Genomic DNA, 20410 nt, shown 5'->3' on the forward strand with positions numbered 1-20410 from the left:
ACAGCCTCACTCATTTTATACATTTCCTATTCAATTTCTAAACTTAGTTTTCAATTGACATGAAAATTAAATATGAAAAAGGAATTTTTTCTCATTGATATGTTAGAACTCTTGGTATTTAAGGGCATTAATTCTTTATTTTTCTCATGTGCTGAAATTTTTTAGTTTTTCAATGTATAGAAGCTTTTGATTACTATACAGCCAATTATTTTTCTTTATGGTTTCTACTCTGGTATTATGCTTAGGAAAGTATTCCCCATTGTAATGCTATATTCAACTATATTTTCTTCTAGTTTAATATTATTTCTTTTAAGATCTTTAATACATCTGAAATTTATTTGGCACAAGGAATGAGGGGGTATCTATTTTTATTTTCTTATCAAATGCTTATCCACTTAACTTAACCCATTTATTAAATAGTCAACCCCAAAGGGGCGTGTGGGTGGCTCAGTTGTTTAAGTGTGGGACTCCTGAGTTTGGCTCAGGTCCTGACCTCAGAGTGGTGGGATGATACCCATGTCATTCTATCATACTTTTTTCTATTACATTCCTAATCATTTTTGTTGTTGTTGGTAATGACACAAGTTTGACATAACATAACATAATGACATAAGTTTCTTCTGTATTCTTTTTTTTTTAAGATTTATTTTATTTATTGTATCTATTGTATTTTATTTATTGTATCAAAAGAGCACAAGCTGGAAGGCAGAGGGAGAGAACATCTCAAGCAGGCTGGATCTCATGACCCCTAGATCAAGACCTGAGTGGAAACCAAAGGTTGGGACTCTCAACCAAATGTACCATCCAGGTGCCCCTCCTCTATATTTTCGAACTCTTTAGCATAGACCCCAAGAAATGGGAGAATTTTAAGATCATAGACATTGAAAAACTCTTGCCAAATTGCTGAAAATTTTCACACCACAATTAAAATATTTAAAAGTACCTATTTCATACCACTCTGAATTATTCAGTATTATTTTTGTAAATCGATAATTAATTTAAAGGAAATGGTATATCCCTGATTTTAGTTTACATTTTTTACTACTTGTGAAGATGAACATTTTCCTGTAAGTTTCATCTGTTTTGCAGTCTTATGCATAAAAGACATTACCATGGGTATGGATTATACTTGTGAACAAAAACGCCATTGGCTGAGCCAAACAGAGTTCACCTAGTCTAGCAATGAACTAAATGGAGGTGAATCTGGTTACAGAAATAGTTGGGGTACTACTGGCATTTGGTGGGTAGGTACCAGGGGAGCTAGAAGTCTCACAAATCATAGGACAGTCCTACATAATAATAAATGTCATACTGATCATTGTTATGAGTAGAAAATTTATTTATAATTTTCTAGGTCTAGAACCTAATTCTATTTTACACACACAATTTTGCATCATTTTGATATACACTGAAATTCCTAGGCATGCAACTTTAATATAAATCAAGACAAAATGGTACTCTGATTTGTTTGGGTATTAACAACAGTTATTCAACCATTTGAAAAGTATGTCATTAATTGGCAACATATTTATGTTATTGACGTTACCAGGAAAATACATCATTATCAGTTTTTGTAGCTGCCCATCCACAATGATTCTAAGAACAGAGCAAAATCCGACTATTACATATAAAAGTACATGTCAGTTTATAACAAGTTATGTACTTTTTATTTATCCTATGTATGAAAGCTTAAATATTTTAATGCTATTATTATTGATGCATAAGTAGGTTATATCATCTAAATGTTCAATTTCAAGATAGTAAAGAAAGCATTGCAAAACACTGGCATACGGGGCTCCTGGGTGGCTCAATCAGTTAAGCATCTGCCTTTGGCTCAGGTCATGATCCTAGGGTCCTGGGATTGAGTCCCGCATTGGGCTCCCTGCTCAGTAGAGAGCCTGCTTCTACCTCTCCCTCTCCCCGATGCTGCCTATTTGGACTCTTTCTCTGTGTCAAATAGATAAGTAAATCTTTCAAAACAAAACAAACAAACAAAAAAAACCACTGGCATAAAAAGTGGGTCTTGACTTGTTAAAATAAAACACCCAAAAGGCCCAAATTTATGTCAAGAAATCAAAAAACTGGTCAGTATTAGAAAACATTTTAAGGTAATTCACCATACTAATGACCTAAAGAGAAAAGTCATAGGATTATCTTGATAAACATTGAAAAAGTTTTTGATAAAATTAAAAGATGAGAAAACAGAAGTGGGCGAATACTTCCTTAACATGCTCTATACTACCATGTCACTTTATTTTCTGGGCCCATGTCACCTATTTTCTGACACCTGGGCTGGATCCTAGAGGGATGACCCCTCCCAGGGTTAGCTAATTCCTAGAGATAGACTACAACTCGTCTAAGAGACCACTTCCTTTACTGGGCTCTCACATTCCAGACCACTATCTACCTGCCCTAATTACCCCAGAGCCAATTAAGAGATAACTAGGGATAGGCCCTAAGCCCAAGGGCCTGCTGAAATTATTCAAGCTAGCTATTGTAAGCCTACTTACCTTGCCTCACCCTTCCTTTCCCCTGGAAACCATAGTAAAGGTTCCTGACCACATTCTCCCCTCCTTCCTCCACCTCCAGGCTGACCATGGTGTTTCCCCTTGTGGTCCCCCAGGGTGTGGCATGTCCCTTCTTTGGGGGCTCTGGGTATAACAAGTTATCTTTTTAATGAAAGTCATCTCCTGATCTGTTGGCCTTGCCATACTTAAATAATAACAAAACACATATTTTAGAAAACAAGACAAAATATATAAAATTCAGCCCTAAAGCCGGCTTCTTTTTTGATGGAAAAAACTCAGGAGTTATTCCCCTTAAAGCAGAAACAAGGCAAGAAACCCATTATCTCCACCACTATTTAACATCCTTCTGGGGATCCTAGTCAGTACAATTTGACCAAAGAGGACAAAGGCATAAAGAAAAAAAAATTGAAAATAAAACAACCTCTAATAGCAGATGACAGAATATCTAGCATATCTAGAAAGTTGTGCTAGAAAATCAATAATAAAGCAATTCAAACAATAAAAATTTCATAAGATAACAGGATATAAAATTAATATGCAAAAATCAATAGCATTGACTTCCAGTTTCTGGTGTGACACGCAAAGAGCTTGGAACTCATCACTCCCAACCTCACAAGACGGGGGTGGGGGGTGCGGGAAGCTGAACCAACTGAACATCAACACTGTTTTCAGATCCATTAAAGAACTGAAATCACAGGGCATCCTGACTCTCTGGAAACTGGAAAGACACAGGCGGACAGAAAATCACAGTGTATGGGAAGCAGAAGCCGCACCTGGAGCCTGGTAGGAACACCTGAGGGTAAATGACTAATTTCTAGAGGCTAACTTGCGAGATAAAAACTCCTGAAAGCCCAATCTTGGAGGCACCCCACACTTCCCTGAGTTTTACCTCCAGGAGGGAGAAGGGGAAAGGTAATCAATCGCTTTGAAATAAGCCCAGAGCGCTCTGTTCTCCTTACCAATGGCCTGTCCTCAAAAGAAAATATTTTACCAGAGCCTAACCCCTGTAGGTTTCACCAGAGCCTAACAGACCTGGGGGGAGGGAAATACCCACTCCAGCCCCTTCCTCCCCTAAGTGGTGTAGGAGTATGGAGCAGGTGGCTGAGAAGCACTTGAGAACATCATGACCAGGGCTCCCTAAAGGACTGAGACCTAATGAAAAGACTAGATAACATTTCTCCTCCTCCCATGCTTTACCACCACAACAGGAGGGCTTCTGCAGATTACAGGAAAGAACTGCAAACTTAGGTCTCTAGGGAAACCCAAAGACAACAAAAGGGGAAAACAAGGACATAAGAAGACATTTTCAGCCTTGGAAATCCCAGCTACGGCAAAGGGTAAACACAGCCTAACTCCTGGCAAGATTAACATGAAAACTCATGTTCAAAGGCTATTTACCGGGGCGCCTGGGTGGCTCAGTGGGTTAAGCCACTGCCTTCGGCTCAGGTCATGATCTCAGGGTCCTGGGATCGAGTCCCGCATCGGGCTCTCTGCTCAGCAGGGAGCCTGCTTCCTTCTCTCTCTCTCTCTCTGCCTGCCTCTCAGTGTACTTGTAATTTCTCTCTGTCAAATAAATATATAAAATTTTAAGAAAAAAAAAAAAAAACACAAAGGCTATTTACCTGGTGTCTCTCTTTCAACTAAAAATTGCAAAGCGTGCCAAAGGCAAAAAATACAGTCTGAAAAGACGAAACAAGCATCAGAACCAGGCTCAGATATAGCAGAGAATTTGGGCTTATCAGACCAGGAATTTAAAATAACTATGATTAATATGCTAAGCGTTCTAATGGACCAAGTAGGCAATGTGCAAGAACAGATGGGTATTGTAAACAGAGTGGTGGACATTCTAAGAAAGAATGGAAAGGAAATGTTAGAAATCAAATACACACAACGTAAGTGAAGAATGCATTTGATAAGCTTTTTAGTAGACTGGAAGTGGCCAAGGAAAGACGTGGTGAGCTAGAAGATAAAAAAGAATGTGGATGATCTCTATGATATCTATGACTCCATATGGAATGACTTCCAGGAAATTAAAAAAAAAGTAGAATAAGACAAGAGATAGTATGCTATCTTTTGTGTCAGAAAGAAGGGGCAATGTCGTTACAAGAAAAAACACAGAATCAGAAAACCATGAAGCTGGTTATTAAGAGGTAGGAGACAATGGTGTGGAAGGGATATGGGAGAGAACGACAATTCTCTTAATATTTTGTATAGTTTTGACTGTTGAGAGCATGTTAATAGTCTAAATCTTAAAATGAAATTAAAGCAATATGAATTTATTATTCAAAAATAAAATTAAATCGAAGCATCCGATTGGCTCAGTGGGTTAAGCCTCTGCCTTTGGCTCAGGTCATGATCTCAGGCTCCTGGGACTGAGTTCTGCATTGGGCTCCCTGCTCAGTGGAGAGCCTGCTTCTCCCTCTCATGCTCCCCCTGCTGTGCTCTCTCTCTGTGTCATATAAAAAAAAATAAAATCTTTAAAAAAAAAAAAAAAAAGAGGGAGCAGAAGAATGGGTGAGCCTGGTGGTGGGTATTAAGGGGGGCACATTTTGCATGGAGCACTGGGTGTGGTGCATAAACAATGAATTTTGGAACATTGAAAAAAATTAAATTAAATTTTTAAAAATATCCTGCTCCTTGTCAAAATTTCCCTCTGGGTTTGGCATCCAAGGATGATTCTTTTGAAATTTATATGTATTTACTTTTAACTGGGGTAAAATACATATAACAAATTTACATCTTACTCGGTTTTAAGTGTATAGTTTAGTGGCATTAAGTACATTCATTTTCTACTTTTTGATCATTAACCCCTCAGAGAGTCAGCCCCAAGAAAACCAGGCTAGCCCCCTGTTTTGTACTCCCACAACCTCTCGTAACAAAATGTGTTTACATTTTCAGGTCCTATTATTGCAGTAGAAGCATTAGTATAGACATTGCCATAACTAAACCCTTTTTTTTACATTTTTATCTCCCCTGTCGAGGCTAGAACCAAGTTACTCTCTCTGTACAAGTTTCTCAGGAAAAGGAAATTTATCTGAAAGTGAAAGACCAAAAAAAGGCAAATTTCCCATTTACAAGGAACTTCTAAACATTTCCAACTTTCTCCTTTAGTGAGGTTTATTATTCTCCTTACGTCTTTTTTGGATCTATGCTATCCACCAGTAAATAACATAACTGTCTGTGGGGCACCTGGGTGGCTCAGTGGGTTAAAGCCTCTGCCTTTGGCTCAGGTCATGATCCCAGGGTCCTGGGATCGAGCCCCACATCGAGCCCCACATGGAGCCCCAGAGCCCCACCATCACCTCTCTGCTCAGCAGGGAGCCTGCTTCTCTTCCTCTCTGCCTGCCTGTCTGCCTACTTATGATCTCTGTCTATCAAATAAATAAATAAATAATCTTTAATAAAAAATAATAACATAACTACCTGAGAATTTTACATTTTAAATTTGGAAAATTCTTTTCCAAAGCCTGACTACCCTGCTTAACAACAGCCTATTAAACTTCCCAATTTGGTGCTAAGATAATCTGTTTATTCATCTATTCAGTAAAAATGCACTAAGCATTTACCCTGAACAAGCCATTGTTTGAGGGGTTAGAAGATGAGGCACGGCTTCTGTGCTCCACGAGTTCTAATACAGCAGAGCAGAGCAGTGAACTACAATAACTGACCCCTGATCCTTCCCATAAGCCTTCCCTTCCCATTCATCTGGGGGTGGACACATGACCCACACCTGGACAAGCAGACCCTTCCATCCTATTGAGCCTGAATGGTACAGGAATGAACAGGTCACCAAAGCTGGCTGGTCATGTTTCCTGCCAGGGCTCTTCTGCTGGAGGACAACGGGAACCTCTAGCACTTGCATCACAAGCTATAATGACAGCATTGGGCTAACTGAGAACCATTTTCCTTCTAAAGAGGAAACCAGTAAGCAGTAGATAATAATCAAGTTAACTCACACAAAAAAGTAAAATTCAAGGTAGAGACTATAAGAACCCTGATACGCTTGAGTGTCTGAGGTTTTGGACGTTATATAAGCTTAAAAATTCCATCTTCGCTAAACTACATGGAGAATCTGCCACTTGCAGAGGCAGGGTTTCCAACCCATACCGCAAGCTAACAGTAATGAGTATCATCACGACTGACAAGAATAAAACAAGTTTCTACAAAAAATAAGTTAGGGGAGTTCTCCTTCATTAGGGAAGATCAAGAAAAAAGTGGCGTTTGAGCTTATTCTTAAGGAATGGGTTAAATCTTTTTTTTTTTTAATATTTTATTTATTTATTTGACAGAGATCACAAGTAGGCAGAGAGGCAGGCAAAGAGAGAGGGGGAAGCAGGCTCCTTGCCAAGCAGTGAGCCCGATGCAGGGCTCAATCCCAGGACCCTGAGATCATGGCCTGAGCCAAAGGCAGAGGCTTTAACCCACTGAGCCTCCCAGGTGCCCAGGAATGGGTTAAATCTTGGTAAGTAGAAATGGATAAAGGAATATTCCAGATGAAAGGAACAAAGAGGAAGTAGTCTGAAATTGTCCAGATTGGCAAGAGTGTATCCATAGCAGTGTAGTGTGGGAGCTAAGATTAAAAAAGTAAGTTTGGGCTACATTTTGTGTCTGCCTCATGCAAGCAACAGATTCTATCAGCCAGGAATGCCTCAGGGCACTCACCTAGGCCTGCACAACTTGTAAGGAGCCCACAGACACTTCCCCAATCCAGAGCCAGTGTTGTGGCTGGACTGGCCCTTGCGGGTTTTATTTGATTGCAAGATGTGCCTCAGCAACAATCAGCAGAGAACTTTGGAAAAAATAAGGTTGATTCTTGGAAGGTGAACCACAAGCCCAAGCCTACACAGTGAGATCACAGGTGGTGGGGGGAGTGAGCTCACGTGGACCCGGGTTCTCCTTCTACTGAGGTCAACAGTGGGATGCCTCAAATTTTGCAGGCTCACTCTTTATTTGTGAATTTAAAACATAAGAGTGGAAATTAAGGCTGGGGTGGGGCAGGATCATGCAAATGGTCCATTATCTGGGTCACCCAGGGCTTTCTGAAAGGGGAACTTCATGGGTTGGGAGGCCTGGCTCTTTATCCAGTTGTGTAGTGTGCAATGTGTTTATTCCCAATGATGTCTTAGAAATAGATGCCTTGGCGATCAGAAACATAATGTCAGCATTTATATTCCAATTTAAAAAGTCCAAATTGTCAGGCAGCACACTACACCTACTCAACAGAGGACCTTAAATTCCAAGAGGACATCCAAGTAGTGTTGTCCAGCTGTACACAGAAAATGTTACACTGTAGCTCAGGAGAGTGATCAGGGCTGGAGACTACATTGGGTCATCTGCAGAAAACCTGCAGCTCAAGCCCTCAGGAGACTGAACCACTCATAATAATGGTAGCTACTGTGTAAGGAGCACTTATTCAGGTCAGGCATGATGCTAAATTATGGTCATTGCTTTGTTTTACTTAATGCACAGAAAAAAAAATCCTATAAAGTTAGACAGTATTTTTTAACCCCATTTTACAGTTGTTGTTGTTGTTGTTTTTAAGATTTATCTATTTATTTGAGAGCGAGAGAGCATGAGTGGTTGGAGGGACAGAGGGAGAAAATCTTCAAGCAGACTCCCCACTTAGCGTAGAGCCCAACGTGGACCTTGATCTCATGACCCTGATATCAGGACCTGAGCCAAAGCCAAGAGTCAGACACTCAACTGACTGAGCCACCCAGGTGCTCTTTAAGCCTATTTCAGAGTTCAAATTTAAAATAAGGTTTACAGACTTAGCCTGTTCAAGGTGACCAATCCAAAGACCCAAAACTAGTTAGCGGCAGAGCCAGGGTCTGTCTTCACTTCAGGGCACAAACTTTTTTTTTTTGCGGGGGTAGGGGTACAAACTCTTAACCAGCAGGTTATACTGAGCTCCTCAGTGGAAGGTGGGGGATAAAGAATGTTGTAAAATATCTAGCAGAAGCAAGGTTTTGTCTCCCTCTGGGTCAGACCAGATGCATAGATGCCATCTGAAGAGGGGAGAGTCTGGCAAGGGTTTATCTGACATAGCTCCATTCCTTACAATATCCATCTATATCACGTACTCCTCTCCAATAACAACTGTGCCTTAGTCTCGGGTATCTTTTTCATGATGTCTCAATCTATCTTTCTTTTTTTTTTTTAATTTTAATAAAGATTTCTATTTATTTATTTGACAGAGAGAGAGCACAAGCAGGGGGAGAGGGAGAGATAGAAGCAGGCTCCCCACTGAGCAGGGAGCCTGACTTGTGGCTTGATCCCAGAACCCTGGAATCATGACCTGAGCCAAAGACAGATGCTTAACCATCTGAGCCACCCAGATCCCCCTCAATCTATCTCTTTTTTTTTTTTTAAGATTTTATTTATTTATTTGACAGAGAGAGATCAGAAGCAGGCAGAGAGGCAGGCAGAGAGAGAGAGAGGAGGAAGCAGGCTCCCTGCTGAGCAGAGAGCCCGATGCGGGACTCGATCCCAGGACCCTGAGATCACGACCTGAGCCGAAGGCAGAGGCTTTAACCCACTGAGCCACCCAGGCACCCTAAATCTATCTTTTTTAATTGAATATTGAAGATGTCAGAGTTTCTGTTACAGTAACTAATGTTACCTTACTTAACCCTTAAGGAGATTCGATTAAAGCATAAAACCACTTATCAAATTTTTATTTCTTCCCAAACTGAAAATTCCAATAGGCAAACTGAATGACAGAATTGCCACTCGTGAGATTAAAAACTGTGGTTTTAAAGACCATTTGGAAGAAACAATTTCAAAACCTAGGACAAAACTCAGAGAGAAGGACTATCTAAAGGAAAATAAAAGATCCTTGTGAGACTGATCCTAGAAAGCCGCGACACAAGTGATATGAATGCCAAAAGGAACATGTATAAGAGGTGAAGGAAGGGGCAAGGAAATTTTGTTATTTGCAGACTTATTGATGCAGGTTTAGGAGAGGTGATATAAAGGCACACATCTAGGCATGTCCTGATAAAATTTGAAAATTCCAAGGTTCAAGATAAATGTGCACACTTCTAGACCAAAAGGACAAGTTATTTCCAGAAGAAGAAAAACTAACAGGCAGTAAGTTCTCACATGCAGCAGCAGAAGTTGGTGGGATATTTTGGATATTTACTAATTACTGGGAAAAAAGGACTAGGAGCCAAGAATGTGGAACATGTAAAGACATTATCCACTCGCTGGTGTAGAAGAAAGGTATTTGCTGGGATGCAAGGATTGAGAGATCTTCATTCACATTACCCATATAAGGAAAAGTTTCCAGAAAAAAAAACTTTGTCAAGGAAGAGAAGAAAAAGTGAAAAAGAAGAAGTAAACAAAAATTGCTAAAAGAAAAAAAAAAGAAGAAGAAGAGGAAGAAAGAAACAGAAAGGGAGTCAATGGTAGGCATAGCACTTTGCTGTGTATATGGTTAACTGAAATGGATGATGATTGACTGGGAATGTCTGAACACGAAGGATCCTTGAAATATGAGACATACTGTAAGAGAAAGTCTAATATTAGTCTGGAGCTAAAGGTTCCTCTCAGCAATATGCAGGCATGGGGAGTTGGGTGGGCATATGTAAAAAAAAGTAATAACCTAGAGAGTTTGGGGAGGGACGGAGGGACCACTGGCAGGGCGGGAACGTCAGGGCCTCAGAGGCAGCCCCTCGGCCCAGGCATCCTGGAAGGCGGTGGGCAGCCTGTCCTGGCTGGGACGACATGGGCCTCCCGAGGAATGTTTCCAAGGTGGTGAACTGTGCTCAGGAATTCAGGTGTGGGAGCAGAAGATAAACAGGAGTGGGAGGGCCAGGGAATGCCACAGCCTGAAAGCACACCTGTGAGCCCTGAAGATGTCAGAGATGCTTAATCAAGGAGGTGCTCCTGGTTTCCGAAGAACAGGGCACACAGACAGGGCTTGAAGTCAGAGTGTGGCCATTGCTAAGAGAGGTAAAACCAACATGCTGCTGGTGCGACCAGCATTTTCATCTGTTGCTAGCTGCTGAAGTGGCTGAACTACATGTCTGATCCCTTTGCTGTATGTGCCGAGGAAGAAAACAGACCCGTGGTGGAGGGAGGACCCAGGACAATGGCTGCTGACCATGATTTGGAGATGGAGGATATGAATCTGAATATGGATAGAGACATGGAAGGAGAGCTGGAAGAAGAGAAGGAAATGAGAGAGGATGGTGGACGTGAAGATCCCTTCAAGAGTAAAAAGGTCCATAGGGTTGTCTCGAAATGGATGCTTCCTGAAAAGGTCCGAAGAACATACTTGGAGAGAGCTAACTGCCTCCCACCCCCTGTGTTTATCATCTCCGTCAGCCTTGCTGAGCTGGCGGTGTTTATTTACTATGCCGTGTGGAAGCCTCAGAAACAGTGGATCACCCTGGACACAGGCATCCTGGAGAGTCCCTTTACCTACAATCCCGAGAAGCGGGAGCAAGCCTGGAGGTCTGTCTCCTATATGCTGGTCCACGCTGGAGTTCAGCACATCGTGGGGAATCTCATTATGCAGCTCGCTTTGGGTATTCCCTTGGAAATGGTCCACAAAGGTAGGGCTGGTGTACCTGGCAGGAGTGATTGCAGGGTCCCTTGCCAGCTCCATTTTTGACCCACTCAAATATCTTGTGGGTGCTTCAGGAGGAGTCTATGCTCTGATGGGAGGCTATTTTATGAATGTTCTGGTGAATTTTCGAGAAATGATTCCTGCCTTCGGAATTGTCAGACTACTGATCATCATCCTTATAATTGGGTCAGATATGGGATTTGCTCTCTACAGAAGGTTCTTTGTCTCTGTGGACGGGTCACCGGTGTCTTTTGCAGCCCATGTTGCAGGTGGATTCGCTGGAATGTCCATAGGTTACACTGTGTTTAGCTGCTTTGATAAGGCTCTGCTGAAGGACCCAAGGCTCTGGATAGCAATTGCAGCTTATTTCGCTTGTGTCTTATTTGCCGTGTTTTTCAACATTTTCCTATCCCCAGCAAACTGAACTGCCTCATGATATATAAACCAAGGAATGCAAAGAGCCATCTGGAAAAAAACTGAAGTCTATGAAGAGACCAAGAAGTCCTTGCAAATACTAACAATTTTTTTTAAAGAGGTCAGAACACCACCGATGTCCTCAGTTGCAAAGACTGTTTACAAAAGGGGTTAGGGTTTAGGGAAGGGGCTTCTGAATGCAGAGGAGGGAAAAGGAAGAGAGAAAAGGGAAGGGATAGAAAAAGCAGGGATTGGCTCTTCCCAGACTCATGGTGTGCATCATATGTATCTAAATGAGACTTGCTCTCCTTAGAGGGTATGTTGTAGAGACTGTTTGATAGAATTCACAAATACTGTAGTGTGCTGATAATAAAAACTTTTCATACCTGTAAAAAAAAAAAAAAGTAATAACCTAGAAATTTGATTTTGGGGAGGATGAGGAAACATGAGGGAAGAGCAAGTGGCTGGCCCATCATCTCAGATAAGAGAATAGCAGTATGTGTTCAAGGACAATACAGTAAAATTTCCAGATTAACAGAAGGAAGGGAAGAGAATAAAAACTAACTGAATCCATCAGCAAAGTACAAAGCAAATAAAAAAGAAAAGTAAAGTAGAAGGCAAGGTAAAAGACGGGGATGGTCAGTTGGAGAAGGAAGAAAACATGATACGTTGTTTACCAAAAAAATGCTTTATAAAAAGGTAAAGGGAAGGCTGAAAAGTTTTAAAATGGGCAAAAATATAAACAAATGTAAACTTCTCCAAGGCACAAGAGCACAAAATGGTGATGAAAGAAATCAAAGACCTATATAAATGGAGACATACTGTTTTCATGGATTAGAAGAGTCAAGGTGATAAAGACATTGATTTTCCCCAGACTAATCTACAGATTTAATATAATTCTTATCAAAATGTCAGCAATATTTATGCACAATTCTTAACAAAATGTCAGCAAGCTCATTCTAACATTTATATGGAAAGGGAAGAGAACTAAAATAGCTAAACAATTTTGAAAATGAAGAATTAAATGTTATCATTTTTTATAAGAATTGCTCATTTATTTTGTTTCTTAAATTCCACATATGAGTGTAATCATATGCTATTTATCTTTCTCTGGCCAATTTTGCTTAGCATAATACTCTCTTGTTCCATCCTTGTCATTGCAAATGGCAAGATTTCATTCTTTTTATGGCCACATAATATTCCACCCCCGTGTGTGTGTGTGTGTGTGTGTGTGTGTGTGTGTGTGTGTATGTGTGTGTGTGTGTGTGTGTACTGCCTCTTTATCCATTCATCAATCAAAGGACACTTGGGCTAATGTTTTGTTTTTCCATACACAAGTCTTTGGCCTCCTTACTTATTTTTAAGTATTTTATTCTTTGGTGCTACTGTAAATGGAATTGTTTTATTGACTTCATTTTTGAATTGTTTATTACTAGTGCCTAAAAATGAGACCAATTTTTCTGTGTTGATTTTGTATCCTGCAACTTTGCTGAAATTATTAGCCCTTACTAATAGACTCTCCAGTGGTTTTTTGTAGTTTTAGCAGACTCTCTAGTAGTTTCTACACATAATACTGTATCACCTATGAAAAGAAATAATCTTACTTCTTCCTTTCCGATTTGGATAGCTTTTATTTCCTTTTCTTGCCTAATTTCTCCTGACAGAACTTCGGATTCTATGCCTAATAGAAGTGGTAAAAGCAGGCATCCTTGTCTTGTTCCTGATCTTAGAGGAGAAGTGGTCAGTTTTTCACCATGGAGTATAATGCTATCTGTGGGTTTCTTATACAGAGCCTTTATTATGTTAGTAAACTTCCTTCTATTTCAACTTCACTAAGTGTATTATCTTGAAAGGTGCTTAATTTTGTCAAGTTCTTTTTCTGCTCTATTAAAATGATCATGTGGGTTTTTTTCCTTCAATTAATACAGTTTATCACATTGATACTTTTTTTTTTTAAGTAGGCTCCACACACAGCAGGGATCATAACATGGGGCTTGAATTTACTACCCTGAGATCAAGACCTGTGCTGAAAACAACCACCCAGTCAACCCACATTGATTGATTCTTATATGTTGAGGCATCTTTGCACTCCAAATAAATCCCACTTGGTCATGGTGCATAATTCTTTTAGTCTGTTGCTGAATTTGGTTTGCTAATATTCTTTGAGGATTTTTGTATCAATATTCATAAGGGTTATTAGTCTGCAGTTTTCTTTTCTTGCAGTATCTTTGTCTAGCTTTTAGTATCAGGGTAATGCTGGCCTCATCAAATGAGTTGGCATGCCTTAAAAAGAATGTAAATATATGTAAAATCAATCTCTCCTCAAAATGCCAGTGCAGCTCTTTCTGCCCATGGGTTCTGCCCCTGTGCTTTAAAAAACTATAAAAACTATATATTAAGTGTCTGGTAGAATTTACCAATGAAGCCATCTGGTCCATGACTTTTTTTGGTGGGAAGCTTTTGGTTACTGATTCAAGTTCTTACTAGTTAGATAGTTAGGTCTATCCAGATTTTCTGTTTCTTCCTGATCCAGTCTTGGTAGAGTGTATGTTTCTAGGAATTTGTCCATTTCACTTAGGTCATCCAGTTTGTTGCTTATAAATGGTTCCTAACACTAAGTGTACTTGAAAAACATACACATGTTCAAAAATCCTAGAAGTGAATTTATCAATAAATAAGTATTTATCAAGAATCCATTATGTCCAAGGCACCATGAAACAGAAAAATTTGTTTTTTTCTCTCGTTTTCATCAAAATGAAATTTTAGAGTTTTTCTCTCATTTTCGTCAAAAACAAAATTTTATAGAGATCATCTGCAATAACCACAAACATTAATAAAGTAACTAGAAATAAATATAACTACAGATGTGCGACAAGGGATGGTGCAGCAGCCCAAAGCTGCCTACAGTGAGAACAACCTTAGGCTTAAAGGGAACCCAAGGACAGTTACTACAAGAGAGAGCCACCTCCAGGAACTGGACCTATGTGGAGGGATGCAGCCAACCTACCAGGACAAAGCAAGGAGGAACAAGTACCCCCATCTCAATCTCTCAATCTCTGATCTTTTTTTATTAACCCTTTCACATGTATGTTTGTATGTATGTAGATTTACATATAGTTCTAAGAAATTATACAGAGAGGTCCTGTGTGTGTTTTATCCACTTTCCCCACTGGTAACATCCTGCAAAACTATAGTATAATATCTCAACCAGAATCAGGTCATGATTTTCGGGTCCTGGGATCAAGCCCTGCATCATGCTCCCTGCTCAGTGGGAGGTTGGCTTCTCCCTCTCCCACTCCCCCTGCTTGTGTTCCCTCTCTCACTGTCTCTCTCTGTGTGCCAAATAAATTTTTAAAATCTTTAAAAAAATATTCCATTGATAAAATGCACTGAGCATGTTCAGATTCTCCCAGTTTTACTTATACTTATTTGTAGTGTGTATGTGTGTGTGGTGCATCTAGTGTATTCTAATTTTGTCACATGGGTTTGTGTATCCACCACCACAGTCAAGATACAGAACAGTTTCAACACCAGGGTGATTCCTCCTGCTTCTTTTCATAACCACACCCATATACCCCCTACCCTTTTCCCTTTCCCTAACGCTGGCAACCAGAGAGCTTTTCTCATTTTTATAATTTAATTTCAAAAATATTATATAAATGAAATCATACAGTATGTAACCTTTTTTTGGCATTTTTCCACTCAGTATATTTCCTCCAATATTCATTCAAGTTAATTCCTTTATTGTTGAGCAGTATTCCATGGTATGGAGGCACTACAGTGGATTTAACCTTTCACTTATGGGCAGACATTTGTATTGTTTCCAGCTTGGGAGCTATTACAAATAAACTGCCATGCACACTCAGGTGCAGGTTTTTCTGTGAATATTAGCTTCTATTTCTCTGAGATAAATGTCCAAGAGAGGAATTGCTGGGTCATGTGACAATTGCATATTTAGTTTTTTAAGAAACTGTCAAATTGTTTTCCAGAGTAGCCATACCCTCTTATATTCCCACCAGTAATATATGAGACCCAATTTCTCCACATCCTCACAAGGATGTGGTGTTAGTAATTTTTTTTTTTATTATACCCATTCTATTAGGTATGTTAGTGTAGTAGTCTGGGTTCTCCATAGGAACAGAATTTTATACACATAACATTCTTGGTTCTTGTATTATGTATGTATTTTGTGGAAACTTGCTGAAATAGTTATTAAAAGTAGAATTCACACAGATATGATTGAGATTTATTATAAGAAATTGATTCACACTGGTATGGAGGCTGAGAACTTCTAAGATCTGCAGTCGGAAGCTGGATACTCAGGAGAGCTGATGGTATAGTTCCAGTCTGATACCTAGAGCTTGAGAACCAGGAGAGTCAATGGTATTAATTTCCAGCCCGAGTCCAAGTTCACAGGCAGGAGGAGACTGATATCCTAGCTCAAAGTCAGTCAGGCAGGGAGAATTCTCCCTTACTCAGCTTTTTCAGGCATTCAGTGGATTGTTTGAGGCCCACTCACACTGGAGAAGAAAATCTGCTTTACTAGGTCTACCCCTTCAAATGTTACTCGCATCCTGAAATACCCTATGAAAACACTCAGAATAATTCAACCAACTACCCAGGCACCCCATGGCCTAGTCCAGTTCACACATAAAATTATAGTAGGATATCACACATTTTGGTTTTAATCTGCATTTCCCTAACTGCTAATGATGAAGAATACCTTTCCGTGTACTTACTTGCCATCTGTATGACTTCTTCAGAGAAATATCTGTGTTTTTTTTAAACTGTTGAGTCTTGAGAGTTCCTTATGTATTCTAGATACTAGTCTTTTGTTAAATATGTGGCTTATAAGTCTAGCTTGTCTTTTCATCCTCTTGTCTTTCATGGAACAAAAGTTTTTCATCTGGACTAGTTCCATTTTATCAATTTTTCCTTTTAGGGATTGTACTTCTGGTGTTAAGTCTAAGAACTCTTTGCCCAACCCTACTTTTGAAAGATTTTCTTCCAAAAGTTTTATCATTTTACATTTAAAATGATAGTTCATTTTGAGTTAGTTTTTATCTAAGGTATAAAATTTAGATCCTTTTTTTAAAAGATTTTATTATTTATTTGACAGTAAGACAGAAAGCACAAACAGAGGGAGCAGCAGGTAGAGGGAGAAGCAACCTCCGCACTGAGCAGTGATCCAGAGGCAGGACTCAATCCCACGACTTGAGGATCATGACCTGAGCAGAAGGCAGACACTTAAAAGGCCTGAGCCACCCAGGTGACCCAAAATTTAGATCTTTTTAAAACCTTACCAATATATAATTTCTCTGCCACCATTTGTTGAAAAGGCCATCCTTTCTCCTTGAATTCATTTTTTATCTTTGTCAAAAATCAGTTGAGCAGGGTCACCTGGGTAGCTCAGTCATTAAGTGTCTGCCTTCAGCTCAGGTCATGATCCAGGGTCCTGGGATTAAGTCCCACATCGGACTCAGCAGGAAGCCTAATTCTCCCTCTCCCAATCCCCCTGCTTGTATTCCTTCTCTCTTCCCTCCCTCTCTTTCTCTCTCTCTGTCAAATAAATAAATAAATAAAATCTGTTTTAAAAAATCAATTGGGCATCTTCATATGGGTCTATTTCTGGATTCTCTACTCTGTTGCACTGATCTAGGAGTCTATCCTTTCCCCAATACTGCATACTCCTGATTACTGTAGATTCATATTACGTATTCAAATTAGGCAGACTGATTCCTAACACTTTATTCTTCTTCTCTAAGATTGTTTTAGGTATCTCAGTCCTTCGTCTTTCCATATAAATTTTAGAGTAAGCTTGTCTATACCTACCAAAAGTTTCTTGCTGGGATTTTTTATAGCAACTGCATTAAACCTACACGTCAATTTGGTGGAGAAGTCACATCTTTGCTATGTTGAATCTTCAAATCCATGAGTATAGTATGTCTCTCCACTTATTTTGGTCTTGTTTGATTTCTCTTATGATATCCTGCTTTCAATTTCACCATTTTCTGTTCTTAATTTTAATTATTTCCTTCTTTCTACTCATTTTGAGTTTATTTTTATCTTTTTCTAGTTTCTTGGGGTAGGAACCTAGATTATTGACTTGAGAACTTTCCTCTTTTTTTTTTTTAAAGATTTATTTATTTATGTGACTGAGATCACAAGTAGGCAGAAAGGCAAGCAGAGAGAGAGGAGGAAGCAGGCTCCCCGCTGAGCAGAGAGCCTATGTGGGACTCGACCCCAGGACCCTGGGATCATGACCTGAGCTGAAGGCAGAGGCTTTAAACCACTGAGCCACTCAGGTGCCCAAGAACTTTCCTCTTTTCTAATGAAAGAATTTAGTGCTATAAATTTCCCTCTTGGCATTGCTCTAGGTGTGTAGTACATATTTTGCTATGTTGTATTTTCATTCTCATTCAGTTCTTTAAATTTTAAATTTTAAATTTTTTAAATTTCCCTTGAGATTTCCTCTTTGATTCATGGATTATTTCAAAGTGTGATGTTCAACTTTCAGTTCTTTGAGATTTTCCTGTTGCTTTTCTGTTATTATTGGTTTCTAGTTTGTTTCCCTTATACCTAACTGATTTTTGACAAAGATACAAAAGCAATTTAATGAAGAAAATGATGGTCTTTTCAACAAATGTTGATGGAGCAGCTTCACATCCATGAGTTAAAAAAAATAATAATAATAACTTGATCTAATTTCATACCTTGTGTAAAAGTTAACCCAAAATGGGGGCACCTGCATGGCATAGTCAGCTGGGCCTCCAACTCTTGGTTTCAGCTCAGGTCTGATCTTGGGGTCAGGGACTCAAGCCCCACATAGAGCTCCTTGCTCAACTCCAAGTGTGCTTGAGTTTCTCTTTCCCACTCCTTCTGCCCCACATATGCACACTCTCTCTGTCTAAAATAAAAAAGTCTTTAAAAGAGGGTGCCTGGGTGGCTCAGTGGGTTAAGCCGCTGCCTTCGGCTCAGGTCATGATCTCAGGGTCCTGGGATCGAGTCCCGCATCAGGCTCTCTGCTCAGCGGGGAGCCTGCTTCCTCCTCTCTCTCTGCCTGCCTCTCTGCCTACTTGTGATCTCTCTCTGTCAAATAAATAAATAAAATCTTAAAAAAAAAAAAAAAAAAGTCTTTAAAAGAAATTAACTCAGGCGCTTGGGTGGCTCAGCGGGTTAAGCCTCTCAGGTTATGATCTCAGGGCCCTGGAATCGAGTTCTGCTTCCTCCTCTCTCTCTCTCTGCCTGCCTTTCTGCCTACTTGTGATCTCTCTCGGTCAAATAAATAAATAAAATCTTTTTTAAAAAATTAAAAAAATAAAAGAAATTAACTCAAGGGGAGCCTGGGTGATCAGCTGGATAAGCAGCTGCCTCTAGCTCCAGTCGTGATCCCAGGGTCCTGGGATCTTAGGCCCTCATCAGGTTCCCCACTCAGCAGAGAGCCTGCTTCTCCCTCTCTCTCTGCCTGCCACTCTGCCTACTTGTACTCACTTTCTCTCTGTCAAATAAATAAATAAAATCTTTTTTTTAATCAACAAAATCTTAAAAAAAAAAAAAAGGAAATTAACTCAAAATGAACCATGATCTCAAATGTACAACTAGAAAACTTTCAGAAAACATACTCTGGAAACATTCTGCATGATTTAAATTCTATTCAGTTTGTGAAGGTTTAATGGACCAGAATATGGTCTACCTTGGTGAATGTCCCAGAGTATTTGGGGGGAAAATTATATATTCTACTGTCATTGGTCAGTGTTTCATATATGTTGATTAGATCTTATTGGTTGTATCATTCATATCTTATCTTTTATATTTTGCTGATTTTCCATTTAATAGTTGTAACAGTTGCTGAAAGTAGGATGTTGAAATCCTCAATTATAATTATGGACTGGTCTATTACTGTGTTCAGTTCTCAGTTTTTGCTTCATGTATTTTGAGGTTCTGTTGTTTGCTAAATAGATGTTTAATACTGTTTTATCTTCCTGGTGGATTGATCCTTATCATTATGTTTGTTATATTTCTCTTTATCCTGAGTAACCTTCTTCACTGTGAATTCTCTTTTACCTGATATTGATAGGGCTATTCCTTATTTTAATTAATATGTGCATAGTATGTCTTCTTTTATCCTTTACTTTTTAAAAAAACTTTATTTTTTTAAAGATTTTATTTTTTTTATTTGAGAGAGACAGAGTAAGAGAGAGAGAGAACACAAGCAGGGGGAGCAGCAGAGGGAGAGGGAGAAGCAGGCTCCCTACTGAGCAGGGAGCTCGACATGGGCTCTATCCCAGGACCCTGAGCTCATGAGCCAAAGGCAGACGCTTGAGTGGTCCACCCAGGAATCCCTATCCTTTACTTTTGACCCACCTATGTTGCTAAATTTGAACTGATTTTCTAGTTACCACCACCTAGCTTAGTAATTTTTTATTCACTCTGCCAGTTTGTACCTTTTATTAGTGTATTTAATGATTTACACTTAAGGTAATTACTCATATGTTAGTACTTAAGTCTGCCATTTTATTTATTTTCTATTTGTTTTCTCTGCTTCTCTTTCATTGCCTTCCTATGGGCTACTTAAACATTTTTAGAACTCCACTTGGACTTATTTATAGAGTTTTTGGGTGCACCTCCTTGTATAGTTTCCTTAGTGATTGCTCTGCATGTTACGATACATCAGTGTGACTTAGCAGTGTACTGGAATCAATGTTTTAACACTTTGTATGAGGTGAGGAATCTACTCCTCCATTTAAGTCCTTACTTCCCCTACTTTGAAATATCATTGTCTTGAATACCAGCTATTATTATATTTTTGTTTCAATCATCAAATATGATATTAAAAACTCGTAAAGGGTACCTGGGTGTCTCAGTTGGTTAAGTGACCGACTCTTGGTTTCAG

At 39.4% G+C, this 20410-nt stretch overlaps 1 protein-coding gene across 1 annotated transcript; it reads left to right on the top strand.

The window, feature by feature from the left end:
- Positions 1-10245: 10245 nt before the first annotated feature.
- LOC101686836 (rhomboid-related protein 2-like) lies at positions 10246-11906 on the top strand. Its single transcript, XM_045069657.1, is given in 2 exon segments — positions 10246-11090; positions 11092-11906. Coding segments are annotated over 2 exon segments (972 nt in total). The 5' UTR covers positions 10246-10554; the 3' UTR covers positions 11528-11906.
- Positions 11907-20410: the final 8504 nt, after the last annotated feature.

Source organism: Mustela putorius, unplaced genomic scaffold (genome assembly GCF_011764305.1).
Source record: "Mustela putorius furo isolate JIRA1106 unplaced genomic scaffold, ASM1176430v1.1 tig00003942_pilon_pilon_pilon, whole genome shotgun sequence".
NCBI lineage: Eukaryota > Metazoa > Chordata > Mammalia > Carnivora > Mustelidae > Mustela > Mustela putorius.